The sequence below is a fragment of the Balaenoptera physalus genome (assembly GCF_965194825.1).
Source record: "Balaenoptera physalus genome assembly, chromosome: 18".
In the NCBI taxonomy this organism is placed as follows: domain Eukaryota; kingdom Metazoa; phylum Chordata; class Mammalia; order Artiodactyla; family Balaenopteridae; genus Balaenoptera; species Balaenoptera physalus.
Window position 1 is genome coordinate 77,050,101 of NC_138899.1, and position 24,421 is coordinate 77,074,521.

The window sequence follows — 24,421 nt, forward strand, 5'->3', positions numbered from 1 at the left end:
GGTGGGTGTTATTCGGGGTTTTATTTGGTCCTGTTTCCTGCTCGGTGCCTCACTGCTGTCCTTAAGGGTTCTCCACCCAGAGTCTCCTCTTCATCTTCTGTGGAGACTAAACCTGCAGCTGAAGCAAGAGTTGAGTGCCTGGGGGTCTAAATGGTCCTTTTAAAGACTGACGACCAGACTTGTGTTCTCAGAGGTCCCCACCCCACAAAACGTCTCTGACCCTTTAGAGGTTAGTCCGTTGTTTCCCATTTGTCCCTTAGAGACATTTGGGCTACTTGTCCTCCGTCTGCCTTCTGTTTTCTGAAGTTCACTGATACCTCTAGTCTGTCGTTGTCTTCTTTGGCCTTTTGAGTTTTTGCCTAATCTGTTCTTTTGCTGTCATTTTATTGGGGTATCATGGGGAGGAGAGTTAAATGAATATATTTAACTTTTCTTGTTTATTGAGCAGTCTGGCCTCTACTCCTAATATCTGAAATGCTCGTACTTACAGAGTTGTCTAGTGATCAGAAGCCTCATTTCAGTTCTGGGGCTGGCGGACCCCAGTTCTTCAGTCTCATTGCCCTTTCCCTGTGGCTGGCTACCACCCTTATTTGGCTCAGCCTCCAAAACTAATTTGTGTCTTAAATCGTAGAAAAGTTGTGCCCATTTTTAGTGTCCCAGAAGAACCCATTTTCCTTAGAAGAGAAGTATTTTCTATATTGAAGGCTGTTTTCCCTTTACCTTCTCCAGCATAAACATTCCAATCTCTCCATTTTGTGTCTAACTAACTTTTTTGCAGATAACCTCAAAACAAGTAAACGAGTCTTAAAGCTCTATATTATTTTTTCTTCTGCTGATATGTTGTTTTTAATTGGATACCAGTATCCAAATACCAGTGTTGATTGTGTGTTAAAAAACAAAGTTTCTAAGAAGGTATCATTTTTATTACTTCATGTGCATCAATCTAAATTCAAAAGGTAGAATTTGTATTTCTCCCTGAAGCTGAGTAACTGAGATTCAATAAAACCAAGGAAAGCAGGAATTTCTGATACAGTTTCTGATCTCTGTGCCGGGTTATTATGATGAAGAATTGAGATCCCTAAGGTAGCCAGGGCTCCAGCTGTGAAAGATTGAGGAACACCTTGAATTACACGCAGAAATAAATTGGTGGTCAGAGTAGATGCAGCAGAACTAGGATAGCGATGAACTTGTTCTTTGATCTGAGCTCTCAGGCTGCTTTGCAGCTGTGTCACGTACCTTTAACCGTTTTCCATAAGCCCTGTTTTCAGCCCTTAAATTGTCATCACCCTTCTCTCTAGTTTCCTTCCCCCTTTTTCCTTTGCAGAGTTATCACACTATTATAGAGTCCCTTAAAAATTAAGGTTGGAGCTTTGAGGGTTCAGGGAGATGGCTTAGTTAACTGAGAGATGAATGTTTTAACATCTTCCTCCTGTCCCTGGGCCTATCTGCCAAGTAGTCAGTGTTGTAAACAACATGGAAGGTAGCTGCTTTAAGGCACTTGGTGGTTAATCTTTCCTAGGATTCTGTTAAAGTGAGGCGCATGTATATTTTCTTTTCATCAGTCTGTTCTTAGCTAAGTGTGCAGGTTCATTTTAATTGCTCTTACAAAAAGCTAATACTGAAAAGGGTTCCCATTAGATATGCCTGATTGGATCAGTTTTTGCGACCAGTAAGTGGTAGAATCACTCAACAGCACTTGCTTTTGGGAAATAGTATGTGTATTTGGGCAGTTAGAAAATTAGACTTTTTTCTTTTTTTTTTATGGAGAGAAGGAAAAAAGAACACCCCAAAACCCCACAGTTAATCTACCAGAAAATTGAGAGTGGTTACTCTTCACTTTGTTAATAACAGTCTGTTTTCCATTATTTTCAGTTGTAGATGTTTTTATCTTGGAGGAATATTTTCACAAATGATAGCTTTTATGGCCGTTTGCTCTTAATGGTAACTCTGATGCCATCATTATGATTTGCATAATACACAGAGTGGGGATTTCCTGTTGGGTTAACTCTTGTGAGTACGTTAGTATTCCTGATGGTACAGGACGTTAGGAGAGGGGAAATACTTGTGTGGCTCGGGGGTGCAGAAGCCATCCTGAGGAGGGAGAGGAGCCTTTGGAAGCTTTCTCTTGCTGTGAAGTACCCCCCTTACGTGTCCGCTGTTTATAGTCAGCTAAATTCTTTGAAAACAAATTGTTTAATCTGATAAACCAGATTGCCTTTTTCCTTTATATCTTGTAGCTAATGAGTACTTATTTTAGTAAACTTGATAGTAGTGATTTAGACTAGTAGTATCTCTTTCCTACTTTCTGTGCAGTCTCTCCATTTTTAAAAAATTTTATTATTATTATTATTATTATTATTATTTTGGCTGCAGTGGGTCTTCGTTGCTGCGCGCGGGCTTTCTCTAGTTGTGGCGAGCGGGGGCTACTCTTAGTTGTGGTGCCCGGGCCTCTCACCGCAGTGGGTTCTCTTGTTGCGGAGCACGGGCTCCAGGCACATGGGCTTCAGTAGTTGTGGCGCGCAGGCTCAGTAGTTGTGGCACACAGGCTTAGTTGCTCTGCGGCATGTGGGATCTTCCCGGACCAGGGATCGAACCCTTGTCGCCTGCATTGGCAGGAGGATTCCCAACCACGGCGCCAGCAGGGAAGCCCAGTCTCTCCATTTTTAATAGCCTTTTTAAAATCATTTCATTGTATGATTTTATTTTAATTTTCTAACACAGTAGGCTCCCAAACACAAGTAGGTTTGTGGGGCTAGACTGTCTTATAAAAGTCTTTTTAACCTGAATTGCTAGTAGTCACTAGTTGGAACTCTGAATCCAGGGAACAGGGGCCATTATGGAGGAGAGCGAGAAATAAAAATGAAACTTTCCATTTGTAGGTTGTAAAGTTGATTAGGCCTATGTCTCTTGGTTTCCTTTTGCATTGGTTTCGTTCTCCTTTAGCTTCTCTCCACCTGATGGCCATCTTATATCATCAGAGATCCCAGACTGTCTGTATCAAACCTGACCAAAGAACTCTGCCCCAAGGCCTCTGGCCAGATTGGATCCAGTGCCCGACCCTGTTGCAGGGTCTACAAAAGGGCTTGTGACTGACAGTCATACAGAACTTGCACAGAGAAGTCGGTTCCCGTGAGGAAGCCTGGGGTGGGGGAGCAAGGGAGGGGGGAGGAATAGATGTCCACGAGAATCTGGATTAGGTTCACCTGGCTGCAGAGAGGGGGTGGGTAGGGGCACGTGGGGTCTAGACTTACGTAAAACAGGGCCACCTAAACAGATTGTGGTTGGGGGAGGAGGGCCTTCCCGTAGAAGGGAGGGTGTTCACAGGATGGCATCATCGCCAGCCAGCGTGGGGGACCGTGGGGCACTTAAACATTTAAAAACATTTTTTAAAGGTAATACTGTTGACATAATTGTGATTAAAACCAGTAGTTTCCAAATGAAATATGTAAGATGATTCATTGGGGACCAAAATATGAGCATTTCTAGTGTTTATTTTTATCTAAAAAGGAAAGATATAGGTTAAGCTTTACTAATTCTTAATAATTGGTCGACACTGGCACCCATACTACTCTGTCCACGTGTGTAGTGGTCCTATGTCACTGCAAGTTGCATGGTACCGAAGGCTAACAGTATCACCCCTCTTATTCATTTGTGCTGTTGCAATCTATTATGATTCAAGTGTAGATTTAGGGATTACAGGATTTAATCTATTTCAGCTAAGCTAATTTTTCAAAAGGGACAGATGGCTCAAAAAAGGTTGTTTCAAAAGTAACCATGTAGTGATGAGGTATTCCGAACCATGCTAAGTTCTTCATGCAGATCATTCATTTAATTCTTTACAAGGTTGTAGAGGTGGGTGCTGTTATAAATGTCATTTACAGATGAGGAAGCTGATGGAGAGAGAGTGGCTTGGTAATTTCCCAGGGTCGGGTAGCAGAACCAGACTTGAACCTAGATAGCTTGGTTTCAGATCCTGTGTGCTCAGTGGCCAGGCTTTGCTGGTATCAAGACAGATAATTACTTAAACGAATTCAAACAAATTTGGTAGATAGGATCGACTATCTAATACCATAGTTTAGAAAGTAAAGGCTGTCAAGGAGAGAGTCTTTTCCACTTGGACCTATGTATGTATCTTTGCGGAGATACCTTTTTCAACTTTGACATCCCTTAAAACTACGTAGCCAAATAACTGAACTGTCAAATCACTCTATTAAAATCTATAACCCATAGTTTACAAAAAAGCATACTAAGTCTCATTGCTCTTACTTAATAATTTTTAGTGAAAACAAAAAATTAATATAATAATTTGAAATGTTCATCTTAATCACATTTGTTGTATTTTTAGTGTACATAATGTACATATATTATTTCTAAACAAATATGCATGTATTAGGGATATGTGCTCAAAATGATCTTATTGATGGGGATATGAGAAATCTTTTTTTTTTTTTTTCAAGACTTAGAGAAAAAAGCATTAGAGAAAGCAGGGATAGGTCACTGTGTTCAATAAACAATTGAGAAGTCAGTGATCAGACCTTTAATATTTGCTTCCCCAGATTTTAAACCTGGTCATACCTTTGATCTTCAGAACCAGCTGAAAAAGCACAGGGTAGGTTTCAACCCTATTCAGAAGCAAGAGTGCAGAGGAAATCATCCCAGACAGTCTTTTGCATGAAAGCTATATACTTGAAGGATATGTTTTTAGGTTTCAGGAACTTCACTGAAAGTTACTATTAAAAATCAGAGAAATTGAAGGAAAAGCTTCAAAGTTATGAATAAGATTGAAAGTTAGTTTATTCTGGAGAAATAGTAGTACTTTCAACCTTTAATTTTTCCTTAATGGGGTTGATGAAGGTAAGTAAAGAAGACCATAATAGAAAGCCTCAAAGATTGGTTGTAATGTTACCTATTGCTTGTAGTCAGAAGATTAGCAGGAGGCTGACTTCAGCATTCTCTACATGCCAGTTCCTTAGCTTATTTTATTTGCTTTTTTATTAGTAGGTCAAGCTTCATCATCATAAATGTTTCTAATATACTGTGAGATGCTGTCTTTTGTTTATCTACCTGCTCTGTGGAAGTTGTTAGAGTTCCCTGTTGTTTATTCTTTAATAAAGTGTCCAAATTATGGGGATTGTATCTTCTGTTCAGTTTACAAAGCCATAGTTTGTTGGTCATTGGAGTCATTAGACTGTTGTACAATTACTAGTATTTTTCAGACTAATTAATGCTGATTAATTGGTAAGATAATCTTAGTAATATTAGAGATTCTACTGCAGGTGTACTTAGCCCCTGGATAGGCTTTATTGAAGGATATCCATGGTTGTATTCATGATCAATAATATCAATGCATCATTGTCATATACTTTTAGCATTTCTCTGGAAAGCCTGTAAACACATCTATCTTTACGAAATCAGTTCTTGGCTCCGACTAGCAATGTGAACATAGAAGTTGTAAATCTTCTCTGAGTCTGTTGTCCTGTTCCTTTTTTGGGGTATTTAACTTCTTCCTCTGTTCCCTGAGTATCTTGTAAATTAGTAGTTCAATCTAGACACTTGGTTAAAGTTTAGGGATTTTATTTTGTTTTTTAAGGCAAGAATACTTTATAGGAATTGCTACATATTTCTTGGTGCACCACATCACGGGATGTAAAGTTTTGGCTGTTCATTTTGAATGATGCTGGAATGCATTGGGCGTTCAGGTCTGAGCCCCCCATTTTAAAGTTCCCCATCAACCTTTAACCAAATGTTTTAGGTATCCAGGGATAATTATTACCCAATCCATTATTTACAATTATTTCTTCTGAATTTATTAGCCAGAATTATTCTCTAAACAATAACTTTAATGCCCCCTGAAATAATGTTTTTATGAGAAAGGTGGGGTAAAACTTTGATGCTTTCCTTTTTTATATTCTTGTTTACAACTTCCACTGGAGACTAATAAACCACATAGATATTTATGTAGTTGATGTGCTTTTTAATCCATTGCAGTAATTCTTTTTGATGAAAGTTGGCTCTTCAAGCCACACAAAAAGATATTCCAGGCTAATCTTGTACATTGTACATTTCCTGTCCATTACGTTGTATAGCCATATCTGTAAGTCGTCCTAGTTCCTTTTTGTGGGAAAAGGGTTTTTAGAGGCCACAATCTGGATGTAGGGGAAAGTTATTGATGTGGAGACCTTTTCAGTGGACAGAACCTGAGAACGCAAACACACACACACACACACACACACACACACACACACTTATTTTAAGATTTACAAAGAGGCATGAGTTTATACTGCTATTTCTAATTCCAATTTAACTTTAAAGGGCTTCTACTCTTCTGGTTTTTACTATTGTATCTTTTTTCCTTTACGTTAAAAAATTTGATTACGGGCTTCCCTGGTGGCGCAGTGGTTACGAATCTGCCTGCCAATGCAGGAGACATGGGTTTGAGCCCTGGTCCGGGAAGATCCCACATGCTGCGGAGCAACTAAGCCCATGTGCCACAACTACTGAGCCTGCACTCTAGAGCCTGTGAGCCACAGCTACTGAGCCTGCGTGCCACAACTACTGAGCCTGTGCGCCACAACTGCTGAAGCCCACACGCCTAGAGCCCGTGCTCCGCAACAAGAGAAGCCACCGCAATGGGAAGCCCACGCACCACAACGAAGAGTAGCCCCAGCTTGCCACAACTCAAGAAAGCCCGCGCACAGCAACGAAGACCCAACGCAGCCAAAAATAAATTAAAAAAAATTTTTTTTGATTCCTAGGGGATACTGACATAATTCCTTCCTTGCTTTGTCTTACAGTATATCTTCAGTGGTTTCAAAATAGCAATATCAATGGGTTAATTCTAGCAGTGTGAGTACTGAATGCTGTTTTAAGATTTCTTTGTTCTTTTTGTTTTTAGACTGTAGTTCAGTAGGCATGGATAGTAAAAATCCTGTGTTTTAAAGTTATTTGAAGTCATTCTTTTCTTTTTTTTTTAAAGCTTTATTTATTTATTTATTTTAAAATTTACTTTATTTGGTTGTGTTGGGTTTTTTTTGCTGTGCGTGGGCTTTCTCTAGTTGCGGCGAGCGGGGGCTACTCTTCCTTGTGGTGCCGGCTTCCCATTGCGGTGGCTTCTCTTGTTGCGGAGCACGGGCTCTAGGCACACGGGCTTCAGTAGCTGTGGCTTGCGGGCTCAGTAGTTGTGGTGCATGGGCTTATTGCTCCGCGGCATGTGGGATCTTCCCGGACGAGGGCTCGAACCTGTGTCTGTCCCCTGCATTGGCTGGTGGATTCTTAACCACTGCGCCACCAGGGAAGCCCTCATTCTTTTCTTTATGTAGTTCTACCACCAATTTGGTACACATTTAGGTCTGATTTATTTGTATTTATTTTCAATTGTAGGAATTTATTCTTTCTTTTTCATTTTAATTTAGTTTTTAAAAATATGGGTACAAAGTAAACTTTCTATAACCGTGTACATGTACAGCAGTCTCACTTTCATTGCTCTCTACTCTTTTCCCTTTCTCTATAAATAACTGTTTTTATTAGCTTTTGATATATCCTTCCTAGTTTTAAAATATAAGCAAACGTGTGCACGTGTTTATGGACATAGCTGAAGAGTGCCTGTTCTTCAACACTCTTCTCCACTTGCCTGTATCTGGTCACTGTGTGCCTGACCCCGCCCCGTGGCAGTTCTCTGAGAATTGTCCTCGTTCCTTGTTTACTCCCCAGGTCCTCAGTGATGGACTTCTAGGGGTTTTATTAGCCGGCTTTGGGAGTCAGTGTCTATTAATGGGAAGGAAAAAAGAAGGCAGAAAATATTTATCAAAGTCTGTGTTATTTTCTCAGTAAAGTAGGACGACTTTCTCCCCTGTTATTAAAGGGAAGGAAGCTGAGGCTGAGTGATCGGTCACCTGCCCCAGGCCACGTGGCCAGTGAGAGGTGGGGCTGCAGCTCAGGGTTCAACTCCGGAGCCAAGTCCACGTCCTTCTGACGGATCGAGACTAATGTGACCTGGCATTTCGGCATTTCAGTGGTTGTTGGGCTGTCACGTTGATGACTTTTTCATCTAATATTTCAGAGTATCTTGTTTTTCCTTATTTTTTGTTTTTGTTTATTTTTTGGATGGCACTGAAGAACCTGATAGTAAACCTCACTTTTATGGTATTTTTAAAAGAATTTTTGAGAGTTACATTTTTAAATGTACAGTATAGAAAATGCTTTGTATACAACCAATACTGTCATAACAAAGGGAATTGAAAAAGGAATTCTCCAGAATCCTAAACCTTAACTAATCTCACTATTTAACCTATGTAGTTCTTTAACTCAGTTTTAATAAAGGCCAAATTTATTGCATGTATTTTTCTTCAGTTTTAACCTGAAACTGATGCCAGGAGCATCCATTTAATGTTAAAATGGGTAATTTGCAGTCAGGACGATTATTTCTACTCTCAGATACCTTTTAATTTATGCAGATCATCAATTCCCTATCTTGTCTTTCTCTTCTCTGAGCTGTAGACATACAAATTCTTTCTCTGAAAAACGTGTTGCCTCAAATTTAACAAAAATGTTTTTCTCTATTCTAGTTTGGGAATACTTGCTACTGCAATTCAGTCCTTCAAGCACTTTATTTTTGTCGTCCGTTTCGGGAAAAAGTTCTCGCGTACAAGAGTCAACCTAGGAAGAAGGAGAGTCTTCTTACGTGCTTAGCAGACCTCTTCCACAGCATCGCGACCCAGAAGAAAAAGGTTGGCGTCATACCTCCTAAGAAGTTCATAACAAGATTACGGAAGGAAAATGGTAATTCTCCTACTTCTTAATGTGTCGCTTACGTAACAGGAGGAGCAGGTGCAACGAGCATCAGCTGAGCATCTTTACGCCTGATGATGCGTTAGCCGCTGGAAAGCCGACGGTGACACTCCTGTCTCTAATGCAGCGTCAGTTTAGTGAGGAGACAGTCACACAGTGATTGCTGTCAGGTGTGATCGCTGTTTGAAGTATGTCGTACAAAGATCAAATTCTGTGCGCCGGGAAATGAGAAATCATAATTTCTCTTTTTTGCCTGCTTGGCTTTTCTATCAAGAAAAGTTGTGGGGTTTTGGTTTTTTTTTTTTCTTTCACTTAGTGTTCATTTGTTGTTTTCATAATGCTTTCATGTGTGTTAATTCATTTGATCCTTAACGATAACCCGATGAGAGAGCATGTGATTTCCCCCATTTTAGCCATGAAAAAAAACAGAAGCTAAAAGACTTGCCAGGAGTCACACCCCAGGGAAAGGAAAGACCTAACACAATAAATTAAACTTTCTAGCTTAGGGTAGGTAGTTTTAACTTCACCTCCTGTCCCCACCACCCCCCCCCCCTTTTAAAAATAGTTACTGATTGCATCCCACTTCCCTTTTCTCTCTTAAAATATTTTTCATTTAATTTTCCTAGCAAGCCCATAAGTTAGACATTACTTCCTCACTTTACGTGATGTCACTGGCTCTCAGAGACGTTAAGGTCACCTGTCAAGCCCCACACTTCTTCCTGACATCTGAGCCCCGTGTTCTGTCCAGTGTGGTGTGCTACCTCAGAAGGTTCAGATGGACTCGAGAAACATGTAGAATTCTGTTTGTTTGTTCGTTTGTTTGGATGTAGGCATTTCAATCATTGTAGAAATAAAATTGAGTAGTATTTTTAGTTTGTTATCTATCAAATATAATGATGCGCACAGAAATATGACTTGAGAAGTCTTTAGTGTTGGTTTTTAAACACACCAGAGGGGAGGCCTGCCCTTAAGTCAGTTGACACTGTTCATTATCACATGAATTGAGATGAGCATGGGTCATATCTCGTTCCCTAAAACATACGAAGATGCTGAAATAATATGGCTCTAGGTTACCACTCTTGAATCTGATACCTATGTTAAAGATTTTGTTCATTTTCTCCATATACAAATATAGATCAGTTGAGTAATTGCTCACAAAAACACATCTTTTTTGTGTTTCCCTGACTAAAGCTAAACCTACTTACTTTCTTGAATTACAGATGTGTATAGTATCTTCTGTTGGTAAGAAAGCCAAGTACAACTCTGTTAGAATGTGGACTGAGTGATTCAAGACTTCTCAGAGAGTCTTTTTGTCTGTGTTGGTAGTAAACTTAGAAAATTTTGTCCTGGTAGAAAACTCATGTACTGTTAACCCGTGAACAACGTGGGTTTGAACTGCGTGGCTTCACTTATATGAGGATTTTTTTCAATAGTAAATACTATAGCACTGCAGCATCTGCAGTGGCTTGAATCCACAGGTGCGGGCCAGGTACAGAGGAACCACGTATACAGGGGGCCGACTGTGAGTTATATGTGGATTTTCAGCTGTGCAGAGGGTCACCTCTCCTAACCCCTGCTTTGTTCAAGGGTCAGTTGTACATGATAACTGAACATGCCATCCTTTCTCAGTGACTTTGTTAGTATTATAGAAATGTTCAACATCGGAAACATAAACTTATACAGAATGCATATTATTTTCCTTTTCATGTAATAGTACATTTTCCTTGACCTGATTGTTTAATAATATATCACATGTATTCTGTCTTAGTTTGGGCTGCTGTAACAAAAATACCATAGACTGGGTGGGTTAAACAGTAAACATTTATTTCTCACAGTCCGGAGGCCAGGCAGTCCAGGGTTAAGGTGCCGGCAGATTCACTGACGGGTGAGGGCTGTCTTCCTGGTTTGCAGACAGCCACCTTCTCGCTGTGGCCTCTTATGGTGAAGAGAGAGGGAGAAGCACGCTCTCTCGAGTCTCTTATAAGAGCACTGTTCTCAGCCCTTAAGACCTAAGTGACATCCCAAGGGTCCCATCTCCAAATAGCATCATACTGGCGATTAGGATTCCATCATATGAATTTGGAGAGGGGCAGGTGCATGCAGTCCATAACATTATCTTTACATGAACAATGATTTTTTTTTCATTTAAAAAAAAAAACAATTAATTAATTAATTAATTTTTGTCTGTGTTGGGTCTTCGTTTCTGTGCGAGGGCTTTCTCTAGTTGCGGCAAGCAGGGGCCACTCTTCATCACGGTGCGCGGGCCTCTCACTATCGCGGCCTCTCTTGTTGCGGAGCACAGGCTCCAGACGCGCAGGCTCAGTAGTTGTGGCTCACGGGCCTAGTTGCTCCGCGGCATGTGGGATCTTCCCAGACCAGGGCTCGAACCCGTGTCCCCCTGCATTAGCAGGCAGAATGAACAATGATTTTTAAATTTAGATCGACTCTCCTGCTGAACGCGGAGTTCACGTTTCTGTGTTTTGAAAGTTCTTTGTGGTTCAATACCTGCAGCTTTATATGTTTGCTTATCAAAGCTGGGATATCTTTCCGGTATTTCTTATTTTTTAGTAGTTCAATTTTTTTGAATTTTTTTGTGTGTTTAGGCAGAGTCAGTTGATACACAATAGACTTCTTAATTACTTTGTTGAATGAAATTGATTCCAGAATGAATATTCCAAACCCATCTTTTCATAAGCTTTGTTTCATTTTTCTATACCTCAGAAATAATATTTAATAGACAAGCATGTTTATTACTTGATGTTGTTGGCTTTTGTAAATATGTTTTGATTTTTGGCTTTTGACGTTTTTCCCGCTAATTAATGTAGAGGAGAGCATGCAAATCAAAGAAGATTTAATAAGGTATCCATTGCATAACTCTCGTGAGATTTTATTGACTGGTTTGTTTTAAATCTCTGGAAAGTGTGTTACCTATTTCAGTATCTCCACTAACTTTCATTGTTGGAGTGTTCTTTTTTCTTCATATTAGTTTATTAATTATACACTCTTTTACTATTCTTTTCATGCTTACCCTAGAGATTACAGTATGTATCCTTGACTTATTAGAGTATATTGTAAAAAATATTTTAACCACTGCCCCCCCAAAATTCAAGTATTCTATAATAGTTGAACTCCATTTGCTCCATCCAGCATTATCTAGTATTGTTATACATTTTATTTTAATTTTTTTATCTTTTTTTTTTTCATAAATCTTCATCGGAGTATAATTGGCTCATAGTACTGTGTTAGTTTCTGTTGTACAACAAAGTGAATCAGCCATGTGCATACATATGTCCCCATATCCCCTCCCTCTTGAGCCTCCCTCCCACCCTCCCTATCCCACCCCTCTAGGTGGTCACAAAGCACCGAGCTGATCTCCCCGTGCTAGGCAGCTGCTTCCCACTAGCTAACTATTTTACATTCGGTAGTGTATATATGGCCATGCCACTCTCACTTCACCCCAGCTTCCCCCTCCCACCCCGTGTCCTCAGGTCCATTCACTATGTCTACATCTTTATTCCTGCCCTAGTTTCATCAGTACCTTTTTTTTTTTTTTTTTTAGATTCCATATATATGCGTTAGCATATGGTACTTATTTTTCTCTTTCTGACTTACTTCACTCTGTATCACAGATTCTAGGTCCATCTCTCTCACTACAAATTCCGTTTCTTTTTATGGCTGAATAATATTCCATTGTATATATGTGCCACATATTCTTTATCCATTCATCTATCGATGGACATTTAGGTTGTTTCCATGTCCTGGCTATTGTAAATAGTGCTGCAGTGAACATTGTGGTACATGTCTCTTTTTGAATTATGGTTTTCTCAGGGTATATGCCCAGTAGTGGGATTGCTGGGTCGTATGGTAGTTCTATTTTTAGTTTTTTAAGGAACCTCCATACTGTTCTTCATAGTGGTTGTATCAATTTATATTCCCACCAACAGTGCAGGAGGGTTCCCTTTTCACCACACCTTCTCCAGCATTTTTTTTTCTAGATTTTTTGATAATGGCCATTCTGACCAGCGTGAGGTGATACCTCATTGTAGTTTTGATTTGCATTTCCCTAATAATTAGTGATGCTGAGTGTCTTTTCATGTGCCTCTTGGCCATCTGTATGTCTTCTTTGGTGAAATGTCTATTTAGGTCTTCCACCAATTTTTTAATTGAATTGTTTGTTTGTTTGATATTGAGCTCCATGAGCTGTTTGTATATTTTGGAGACTAATCCTTTGTTGTTTCATTTGCAAATATTTTCTCCTATCCTGAGGCTTGTCTTTTTGTCTTGTTTATGGTTTCCTTTGCTGTGAAAAAGCTTTTGAGTTTAATTAAGTCCCATGTGTTTATTGTTGTTTTTATTTCCATTACTGTAGGAGGTGGGTCAAAAAAGATATTGCTGTGGTTTATGTCAAACAGTGTTTTTCCTATGTTTTCCTCTAAGAGTTTTATAGTGTCTGGTCTTACATTTAGGTCTTTAATCCATTTTGAGTTTATTTTTGTGTGTGGTGTTAGGGAGTGTTCTAATTTCATTCTTTTACATGTAGCTGTCCAGTTTTCCCAGCACCACTTATTGAAGAGGCTGTCTTTTCTCCATTGTATGTTCTTGCCTCCTTTGTCGTAAATTAGGTGCCCATATGTGCGTGGGTTTATCTCTGGGCATTCTATCCTGTACCATTGATCTATATTTGTTTTTGTGCCAGTACCATACTGTCTTGATTACTGTAGCTTTGTGGTATAGTTTGAAGTCGGGGAGCCTGATTCCTGCAACTCCATTTTTCTTTCTCAAGATTGCTTTGGCTATTCGGGGTCTTTAGTGTTTCCATACAAATTGTAAAATTTTTTGTTCTAATTCTGTGAAGAATGCCATTGGTAGTTTGATAGGGATTGCATTGAATCTGTAGATTGCTTTGGGTAGTATAGTCATTTTCACAATGTTGATTCTTCCAATCCAAGAACATGGTATATTTCTCCATCTGTTTATGTCATCTTTGATTTCTTTCATCAGTGTTTTATAGTTTTCTGAGTACAAGTCTTTTGCCTCCTTAGGCAGGTTTATTCCTAGGTATTTTATTCCTTTTGTTGCAATGGTAAATGGGAGTGTTTCCCTAATTTCTCTATCTGCTTTTTCGTTGTTGGTGTATAGGAATGCCAGAGATTTCTGTGCATTAATTTTGTATCCTGCAGCCTTACCAAATTCATTGATTAGTTCTAGCAGTTTTCTGGTGGCATCTTTGAGTTTTCTATGTATAATATCATGTCATCTGCAAACAGAGACAGTTTTACTTCTTCTTTTCCAATTTGTATTCCTTTTATTTCTTTTTCTTCTCTGATTGCTGTGGCTAGGACTTCCAAAACTATGTTGAGTAAGAGTGGCGAGAGTGGACATCCTTGTCTTGTTCCTGATCTTAGTGGAAATGCTTTCAGTTTTTCACCATTGAGTATGATGCTTGCTGTGGGTTTATCATATATGGCCTTTATTATGTTGAGGTAGGTTCCCTCTATGCCCATTTTCTGGAGAGTTTTTATCATAGATGGGTGTTAAATTTTGTCAAAAGCTTTTTCTGCATCTATTGAGATGATCATATGGTTTTTATTCCTTAATTTGCTAATCTGGTGTATCCCATTGATTGGTTTGCATATATTGAAGAATCCTTGCATCCCTGGGATAAATCCCACTTGATCATGGTGTATGACCTTTTAATGTGTTGTGTTGGATTCTGCTTGCTAGTATTTTGTTCAGGATTTTTGCATCTATGTTCATCAGTGATATTGGTCTATAATTTTCTTTTTTTGTGATACCTGTTTCTGGTTTTAGTATCAGGGTGATGATGGTTTCATAGAATGAATTTGGGAGTGTTTCTCCCTCTGCAATTTTTTGGAAGAGTTTGAGAAGGATGGGTGTTAGCTCTTCTCTAAATGTTTGATAGAATTCACCTGTGAAGCCATCTGTCCTGGACTTTTGTTTGTTGGAAGATTTTAAATTATGATTTCAATTTCATTACTTGTGATAGGTCTGTTTATTATTTCTAATTCTTCCTGGTTCAGTCTTGGAAAATTGTACCTTTCCAAGAATTTGTCCATTTCTTTGTGGTTGTACATTTTATTGGCATATAGTTGCTTGTAGTAGTTTCTTATAATCCTTTGTATTTCTGCAGTGTCAGTTGTGATTTCTCCTTTTTCATTTCTAATTTTATTGATTTGTGTTCTCTCCCCTTTTTTCTTGATGAGTCTGGCTAAGGGTTTATCAGTTTTGTTTATCTTCTCAAAGAACCAGCTTTTAGTTTTATTGATGTTTGCTCTTGTTTTCTTCATTTCTATTGCATTTATTTCTGCTCTGATCTTTATGATTTCTTTCCTTCTACTGACTTTGGGTTTTCTTTGTTCTTTCTCTAGTTGTTTTAAGTCTGTAGGGTTGGATTGTTTACTTGTTTTCTTGTTTCTTGAGGTGAGATTGAATTGCTATAAACTTCCCTCTTAGAACTGCTTTTGCTGCATCCCATAGGTTTTGGGTCGTCATGTTTTCGTTGTCATTTGTTTCTATGTATTTTTAATTTCTTCTTCGATTTCTTCAGTGATCTCTTGGTTATTTAGTAGCACACTGTTTAGCTTCTGTGTATTTGTGTTTCTTACAGTTTTTTTCCTGTAATTGATTTCCAGTCTCATAGCGTTGTGGTCAGAAAAGATGCTTGATACGATTTCAACTTTCTTAAATTTTCTGAGGCTTGATTTGTGACCCAAGATGTGATCTATCCTGGAGAATGTTCCATGTGCACTTGAGAAGAAAGTGTATTCTACCACTTTTGGGTGGAATGTTCTATAAATATCAATTAAATCTATCTGGTCTATTGTGTCATTTAAAGCCTGTATTTCCTTATTTATTTTCTGTTTGGAAGATCTGTCCACTGGTGTAAGTGGCATGTTAAAGAACCCTGCTATTATTGTGTTACTGTCGATTTCTCCTTTCATGGTTGTTAGCATTTGCCTTATGTATTGAGGTGCTCCTATGTTGGGTGCATAAACATTTATAATTGTTATATCTTCTTCTTGGATTGATCCTTTGATCATTATGTAGTGTCCCTCCTTATCTCTTGTAACAGTCTTTATTTTAAAGTCTATTTATCTGATACAAGTATTGCTGCTCCGGCTTTCTTTTGATTTCCATGTGCATGGAATATCTTTCCATCCCTTCACTTTCAGTCTGTATGTGTCCCTAGGTCTGAAGTGGGTCTCTTGTAGACAGCATATATATGGGTCTTATTTTTGTATCCATTCAGTCAGTCTGTGTCTTTTGGTTGGGGCATTTAGTCCATTTACATTCAAGGTTATTATTGATATGTATGTTCCTATTACCATTTTCTTAATTGTTTTGGGTTTGTTTTTGTGGGTCGTTTTCTTCTGTTGTGTTTCCTGCCTGGAGAAGTTTCTTTAGCATTTGTTGTGAAGCCGGTTTGGTGGTGCTGAATTCTGTTAGGTTTTGCTTGTCTGAAAAGCTTTTGATTTCTCTGTTGAATCTGAATGAGATCCTTGCTGAGTAGAGCAATCTTGGTTGTAGGTGTTTCTCTTTCCCCACTTTAAGTATATCCTGCCACTCCCTTCTGGCCTGTAGAATTTCTGCTGAAAAATCAGATGATGACCTTACGGGGATTCCTTTGTATGTTATTTTTTGTTTTTCCCTTGCTGCTATTAATATTTTTTCTTTGAATTTAATTTTTATTATTTTGATTAGTATGTGTCTTGGTGTGTTTTTCCTAGGGTTTATCCTTTATGGGACTCTCTGTGCTTCCTGGACTTGGGTGACTATTTCCTTTCCCATGTTAGGGAAGTTTTGGACTGTAATCTCTTCTAATATTTTCTCAGACCTTTTCTTTTTCTCTTTTTCTGGGACCCCTATAATTTGAATGTTGCTGCGTTTAGTGTTGTCCCAGAGGTCTCTTAGGCTGTCTTCATTTCTTTTCATTCTTTTTTTTTAATTCTGTTCCACAGCAGTGAATTCCAGCATTCTGTTTTCCAGGTCACTTGTCCGTTCTTCTGCCTCAGTTGTTCTGTTATGGATTCCTTCTAGTGTATTTTTCATTTCAGTTACTGTGTTGTTCATCTCTGCTTGTTTGTTCTTTAGTTCTTCTAGATCTTTGTTAAACATTTCTTGTATTTTCTCAATTCGTGCCTCCATTCTATTTCTGAGGTTCTGGATCATCTTTACTACCATTACTCTGAATTCTTTTTCAGGTAGATTGCCTATTTCTTCTTCATTTATTTGGTCTTGTAGGTTTTTACCTTGCTCCTTCATCTGTGACATATTTTTTGTCATCTCATTTTTTTTTTCTTTTTTTAATAAGTGGGATTGTGTTCCTGTCTTACTGGTTGTTTGGCCTGAGGCTTCTAACACTGGAGTTTGTAGGCTGTTGGGTAGAGCTGGGTCTTGGTGCTGAGATGAGGACCTTTGTGAGACCTCACTCCAGTGAATATACCCTGGGGTCTGAGGTTCTCTGTTAGTCCAGTGGTTTGGACACAGAGCTCCCACCACAGGAGCTTCAGCCAGAACCCCGGCTCGTGAACCAAGATCCCGCAAACCACATGGGGTGGCAAAAAAAAAAAAAGAGAGAACAATAACAAAGTAAAAAATAAAATTAGAGTAGGAAACTAACAGATATGTTAGAAAGATTATAAAAATAAAAATATAGATGAATCAACAACCGGAAAGTACATCAGTACTCTAATAGTAAAAAAGAGGAGGAGGGAAAAGGAAAAAAAGGAAAAGAAAACAAAGAAAAGGAGAAAAAAGAGGGGGAACAGCCCTTGGCTGTGGAGGGCGGGGCCTAAGGAAGGGCGAGGTTTGGGTGGTGGGCGGGGCCAATGCTCAGGACCCACAGGACTGGAAAAGGCCCTGGGAGCTATGGGGGGGTGGGGCTTAGGCTCAAGGAACAGAAGGGGCCCAGGTGTGCCCCCCACCCCTGGTCTCAGGGCAGGCGACCTCACCTGGGAGCCCAGCAGGCTTCCTGGGCTCGAGTTGGAGGGACAAACGCCCTCCTCTCCTCTCCTCTCCTGCTCCTCCCACCTGCCTCTCCTGGTCTCCCTTGGCCTCCTTCCTATTCCCCTAGGACCAATGCAGCCAGGGAGAGGGGTGGGCCCTGGAGGGCAGAGGACCAGCCTGGGAGCTCAGCAGGCTCCCCGGGCCCAGTGGGCAGGGCAGACGCCCTTCGCTCCTCTCCCTCTCCTCCGGGAGGGTCCCTCCCATCTGCGTTTCCTGATCTCCCCAGCCTCAGGGGCGCTGACCCTGTCTGGCTTCCACTTCTCCTCCCCCTTCAGTCCCCCCACGTCCTACTGGTTCACTTGGGGGTTCTTCCCGTCTCCTTGGGCGTCAAGGTCCCCACCAGTGGCTGGCAGGCACCCTAGTTGGGAGACGCTAACTTGGCATCTTCCCACACCGCCATCTTAGAATGTATTTTCTGGAGTGTTCTTAAATCAATCTCCTTCCATGTTACGTTAAAAACTTCCCATTCTGTACTCCCAGTGGATGTTAGCTCTATATTGTTTTAACCACTATTGCTTTATATTACTAATCGTTTAGATATCCCTTGGAAAGAATCTGTTTTAATTTCAGTAATGGATTTTTGTTTTTAAAATTTTAATTTATGTTACCTAATCAAAGCAGAAGACACTACAGCACTGTGCTCCTACACACGGGGTGGTAGCACTTGCTCCACACATATGTTGTCTTTGATGACAGGGAGTATTTGCATTGCGTTAATGATTGTATGCTTAGTCCCTGCTGTGTTCCAGGCACTGTGCAGGAGGTAGGGATAATGAAGTAAGACAAACCTCTGCCCTCACGCGGCTGACATTCTAGCGAGAAAGATAGACAAACAGTTACATAAGATAATGTGGCATTGCTACAAATAAAAGTAAGCAGGGCAAGGTGGTAGAGGATGAGGGAGTTGATAAGTGATGTGAGAGCAGAGATTTGAAGTGAGAGACAAGTCATTTGAAGATCAGAAGCAGGGTTGTTCCAAGCAGGTAGAACAGAAACTGCAGTTGCCCTGAGTGCTTGAAGGACAGCAAGAAAATTACTGCAGCTAGAGTGGAGTGAGATGAAGGTCAAGTCAGAGAGAAAGAAGGGCCAGGCAGCTCCCGGTTTATTGTGAAAGCCACGGGAGGCCCCTGGAGGGCTCCGCTCTGCATCAGAAGGTCCCCTGGCTGCCGGGGGCCTGGTGGCAGGAAGGGGCGCCCATGGGCAGCACGAGGAGAAGCATGGCGACTGGCCGGGAGACTCCTGTAGTCGTGGAGGTAGGAAACGAAGCCATCTGTTTATGATGATTGACTTCTGTCAGCTCTCCCTTGTTTAGAAGAATTAACACACAGGTTGGTGACCTAACTTACCGAGAGTTGACTCAGCTGGATCATCTAAGGAGGACTTGAAGTCAGACCAGCTGGCTCGAGGCAAAGTGCATTATTCACATTGTTGTTTGGGGCCAAGTTTATTCTTCTCATGTCGTCTTAGCTGTTTCAACCCCTGTTATCTGTTCCTTCATTCATTCACTCAAGAAATGTCAGGCACATCTAATGTGTGGCAGTACTGTTCTGAGTGCTGGGGATACAACAGTGAATGCAGTAGGAAGGGTGCTGGTTCTCAGGGAACCTGTATGTGCACAGCAGCATTTCGGGTGCTATGGAGAGACACAGATACAAAAATATAAACACATATTCAAGTATTCGTCTTCCTCAAGCGAGGAAATAACTAGTTGTTCACAAATAACAGCTATTAAATAGATTCTAGTAAATAATTTCTCATATTCATTAATCCTTTTTCTCCAAAAGAGCATGAAAGATATTTTGTATGATGAAAAGCTGTAGCTATTTCTGAATTATGAAGAAAACTTACTTTTAGGTAGTGATTTAGTTTCCCTCTTTTATTTTTTTGCGTTGATGTTACAGCTATACCAAGACTTTGATATAGCTTATACGTTTCATATACGTTTATTTAATATTGACATTGTCTGTCTCTCCCGCTAGACTGTCAGTTCCTCAGTGTCGGGAGCCATTTGTTCCTGTGCACCTTTGTAGTCCGAGCACTTAATCCAGTTCCTGGCACGTCAGAGGTGCTTACTAGATATTTGTTGGATGAGTGAATGAATGAGTGAATTTGTTTAATTTGCCAAAGCAAATTTGAAGTCCGCCTTGCCCATTATGCTGCTTCGCAGAGAAGAAAGCCACCCATAAGAAAGCTAAGAGTTTAGAAATATAATACAGTTTACAGGGATTGTCATGAGGCCATTTAGTTGATGATGTTCAGATGTTTATGTGGTCTTGGTTGGTGTTTAAAACTACAGTGGCTGCTCTTAGTTGAGGCTCTGCAAGGTTCTGGTATGTTCAGTTTACTATGTTTATAGAAAATGGACTATAATATTTAAAATATTTTAACAAAATAGAGTATTTTCTGATTTACTTTGCATCTCATTTGTAGAGCATTCAGGTCAATTGAGGTATTTCTTTGAATATGGTGTCATTGTTCTGTATTAAAGGAACATCCCCCCAGAAAAGATATTTCAACTTTAAAAAAAATTACGACATTTGCATATTTCTGCTTTACAAAAAATATTTATTTTGAAGAACATGCATATGTGCTAAAATAATTTAGGAGGGAAGAGTGAGTCTAGCTTGTGGCATTAAGCCATCATGTAGCTATCCGCTGTGGAGAATTTTTCATCCCTCACCGTAACCAGGCCCTTAGCAGTGATTATAAAGTCTTTCTCCTGGTCCTCTCCCATCATCCCTCCCTCTAGATTCTCCATGACTTCCCCAGTTTGTTTCCACTTTGCTCAAGACCCCTAATCACCTCTAGCATGATCTCCTTGCAGTCCTCATCTTAGTGGGCCTCCTGAGGTTGGTGGTTCTGTGATCTGGGGAGGGGTAAGTGAGAGATGGAGGCTCTTGGTTTTTGAGGGGTTCCATTCACGTCCAGGAGCTGCCTGGACATGGAGCAGGTTAGGGCAGGAGTCGGGGTGGACGGAGAAACCGTGGATCAGGCCGTTAGTGCGCGAGCGGAGGTTAGCCATGGCCCCAGAAGGGTGAGGGTTAAGGGTAGGATGGCCAGATCTTACGAGCTTTCTTGATTGAGGGAGAGTTTTTATATGCAAGTGAAAGTGTAGTGGTTTAGGGGTGGCAGCAGGAAGCTAGAAGATGTCACAGGTTGAAGAAATGGGGAGTTTAGAACTGAAAGCAGCTCTTAGAAGGAACAGCAGACAAAGAAGAAAATCCCAAGGGTGAGGAAGAAAATGAGGTACAGTAACAGTGGAGACTAGGAGACTGGGGTGAGGGGCAGGGTGGTGTTCTTAGGGATGGAGATGATTGCCTTGAGAGGCGAGGGGAAAGGTCGTTGACCTCAGTTATCTCACCTTTGGCATAGGCCAGTCCATTGGCGGCACCATCTGAGGGTTCCGAGCATGACTTGGCTTGATCTCGGAGGTGGAGAGGATGGCCGGAGGGTTTGCAGAGGTGCAGGCGTCTCACGGTGTGGGTGGTGTGCGGCGACTTCTGCCGGAGCAGGTGGTGGGAGTGGTGTCAGATGCTTTGGATCCACTGTCCCTCGTGGGCAAAACCCAGAAGACACGCAGTACAACAAATTACAGATCAGTTAGAGGTTAAGTCCACATGGGCTAATGCAGTAACTCTTAGGACTCAGGGCTTTTATTGTTCTTAAAAATAACATAGGGAGTTGGTTTAAGGCTAATCAAACCCCTCAGGACTGACTTATAGCAGAGAAGTGAAGTATGGCTCCGGGTGCAGTCCTAGCATCATTGTGTTGGCCTGTGACATGCCCGCGACGAGAGGTGGAACCACAGGACGGATCCAGACAGTCTTGCTCTAGCACCTGCACCTTAAATCTGATACTTTTCGAAGGTCTTTTTGACACCTAGATTAAAATCATTATTTTCTTTTCGTATTCATGAAAATGAATATTTTCACTTGCTCCCATTTTATCTTTATAATAACCTTGCAGAGGAAGATGGTATTCCATTTTAGAGACAGGAAAATCAAGACCTTTTTCGTTACAGTGGGGTTGAATGTTTTTTCATGTGTTTTATTTAAACTTTTGAATCTTGTTTCTATAAATTGTTGATTTCAAGTCCTTTGCCAACTTGGTATTTTCTGTTGTGTTGAGATAAACTCTTTATATTATATGTTGAAGATGTTAATAACTTTCAGGTTTTACTGTTTTTAACTTTTTCAGTGAGTTCTAATGCATGGAACTTAGTTTTATGCAGTCATGTCTGTAGCTCTTCTAAAATATAATTTTTTAATTCCTTTTATTTTAGGAAGGCTTTCCCTAAGTTTTCTTCTCAATTTCTATTCTATCATTTAAAATAATGTAAACTGTGAACTTCCTGGCACTTATTAAATGTTTACGGAAGCTCTGAAGGTGAAGCTTCCTGACTAGGTGGTTATCTGAGTGCGTTTTGTGGGCTGGACCACGGGCGCCTTGTGTGGCCAGGTGGCCCCGGCTGCCTGTGTGTGGCTCGCTGGGGCCGGATGGCCTGGCTTGAATCCTGGCCCTGCCGCTTCCTGGAAGTGACTTTACCACTTGATCCCCTTTCCTCACTTGTGAAATACCGTTAATAGCAGTGTCACAGGGCATGAGACCCTGCCCCTGAAGTCCTTCCTCTTCAGGCTCAGGGTGCATGATGCAAGCACAGGTCAAGCACTTAATGTTAGCGACCCTCAGGTTTCCGCGACATTTACTTATTCCTGTAACTACAGGGAACGTTCCACAGAGTTACAGACCTCACATTTGGAAGGGGCCTTAGAGATTCTCTGGATTAAATAGGTAGTTCATGGTGCCTTTGTTCCCTAAACCTGACTGCACAGCAGACTCACCTGGAGGAGCTTTGAAAAGTGCAGGTTCCAGGCCTCATCTCTGACTTAATCAGAATCTCTAGCATGTATGGCCCAGTATTTTTTAATGTTAACAACTTCCTCTGTGGTTCTATGCATTTGCGTTGGCACTGCCAAGAGGTTGTCCAGCTTCTACTTTAAAACTTTCCATGTTGGGACTTCCCTGGTGGTGCAGTGGTTAAGAATCCACCTGCCAATGCAGGGGACACTGGTTCGATCCCTGATCCAGGAAGATCCCACATGCCAGCGGAGCAACTAAGCCTGTGCGCCACAACTACTGAGCCTGCGCTCTGTAGCCCGCGAGCCACAACTACTGAGCCCACGTGCCACAACTGCTGAAGCCTGCGTGCCTAGAGCCTGTGCTCTGCAACAAGAGAAGCCACCGCTGTGAGAAGCCCGCGCACCACAACGAAGAGTAGCCCCCACTCGCCGCAACTAGAGAAAGCCCGCGTGCAGCAACAAAGACCCAATGCAGCAGCCAAAAAAAAAAAAAACTTGCCATGTTGTAATATTTGTGGAGTAATAGATTAAGTGAGCTAATAAAAAGCAGTTGTTTCTTATCTCCTCAGTACATTATGTGTGAGGATAGGTTTTGCTCTTTTCTCATTGATCTATTAGTATTTTTTTAAAGATTCTCTTTCATCATAACTTTATTTTCTCCAAATTCAGCCATAATTTGTATATGTGAAAGATACCTATTTCTTGTACATTACTATAACAGTTCCAAACATTTTCCTTAGTTCTGATAGAATACTATTCTTTTTTTAAATTTAGTTTTTTAATGAAGTTATTAATTCTGAAATAAGTCTCTGTATATTCTTATTTTTAGAGCTTTTTGACAACTACATGCAGCAAGATGCCCATGAATTCTTAAATTACCTACTAAATACAATTGCTGATATTTTACAAGAAGAGAGAAAGCAGGAAAAACAAAATGGTCGTTTGCCCAACGGTAATATTGACAGTGAAAATAACAACAGCACACCAGACCCAACGTGGGTTCATGAGATTTTTCAGGGAACATTAACTAATGAAACCAGATGTCTTACTTGTGAAACTGTAAGTATATCATAAAATTTCGTATAGAACAAATCTAATCCATTATATTAAATGTTCTTTGAGAATGGGTATGAGAGATGAACTTGAAAGTTGTAATCCTCAGGTGTAGAGTATATGACTGTGACAGATGCGCCTCTCCGTTGTCTGCTTATTAATAGTGAACACTGAGGTGGCAGAGAAATACTCGCTGCAGTTTGAACTATTTGAGTTTGTTTCACTACAGGAGACCATAGAGCCGTGTTCTGGAAATGATAGTCTTAGTTGAGCTCGTAAGAAACGTACAGGTCAAGGAAGTATATTAATTTGTTGTTCCTTTTCCTACAATTATGTTTGTTGTTTACGGTTGGAGTAAAAACTGAAGCCTACTGTGTACACTCAAGGAGGGAAACTACCCACTTGCTGGGTAGTTTGTAAAGATGAGCAGTAGGTAAATCTCTTGAAAACGGTTTACTCATAGGGTCGGATAACGCAGGCCTCCGGTTAAGTTCTTACCTTGTTCTCCCTTGACGAACGAAAGGTCAGACTCTTACTTAGGCACCTTTATCCAGTTCTGCCAGTGACCCCCTTCACAGCAAAGCCTCCTCTCAGCACAGGGTCTGGTTTTAGAGTTCAGTGGTTTGCATCGCCTGTGGTCACCATGCTTCCTTTAGCCTCCTGCAATCTGGAACATGTTCATAGTCTTCTTGTCT

General features: G+C 40.5%; 1 protein-coding gene across 1 annotated transcript in view; it reads left to right on the top strand.

Annotated features, from left to right (window-relative positions):
- USP12 (ubiquitin specific peptidase 12) overlaps window positions 1–24,421 on the top strand; it is a 79,518-nt gene that overhangs the window by 39,231 nt on the left and 15,866 nt on the right. The window contains exons 3-4 of the mRNA XM_082435711.1: window positions 8,565–8,778; window positions 23,503–23,732. Coding sequence (XP_082291837.1) covers window positions 8,565–8,778; window positions 23,503–23,732 — 444 coding nt within the window. The remainder of the gene's footprint in view (window positions 1–8,564; window positions 8,779–23,502; window positions 23,733–24,421) is intronic.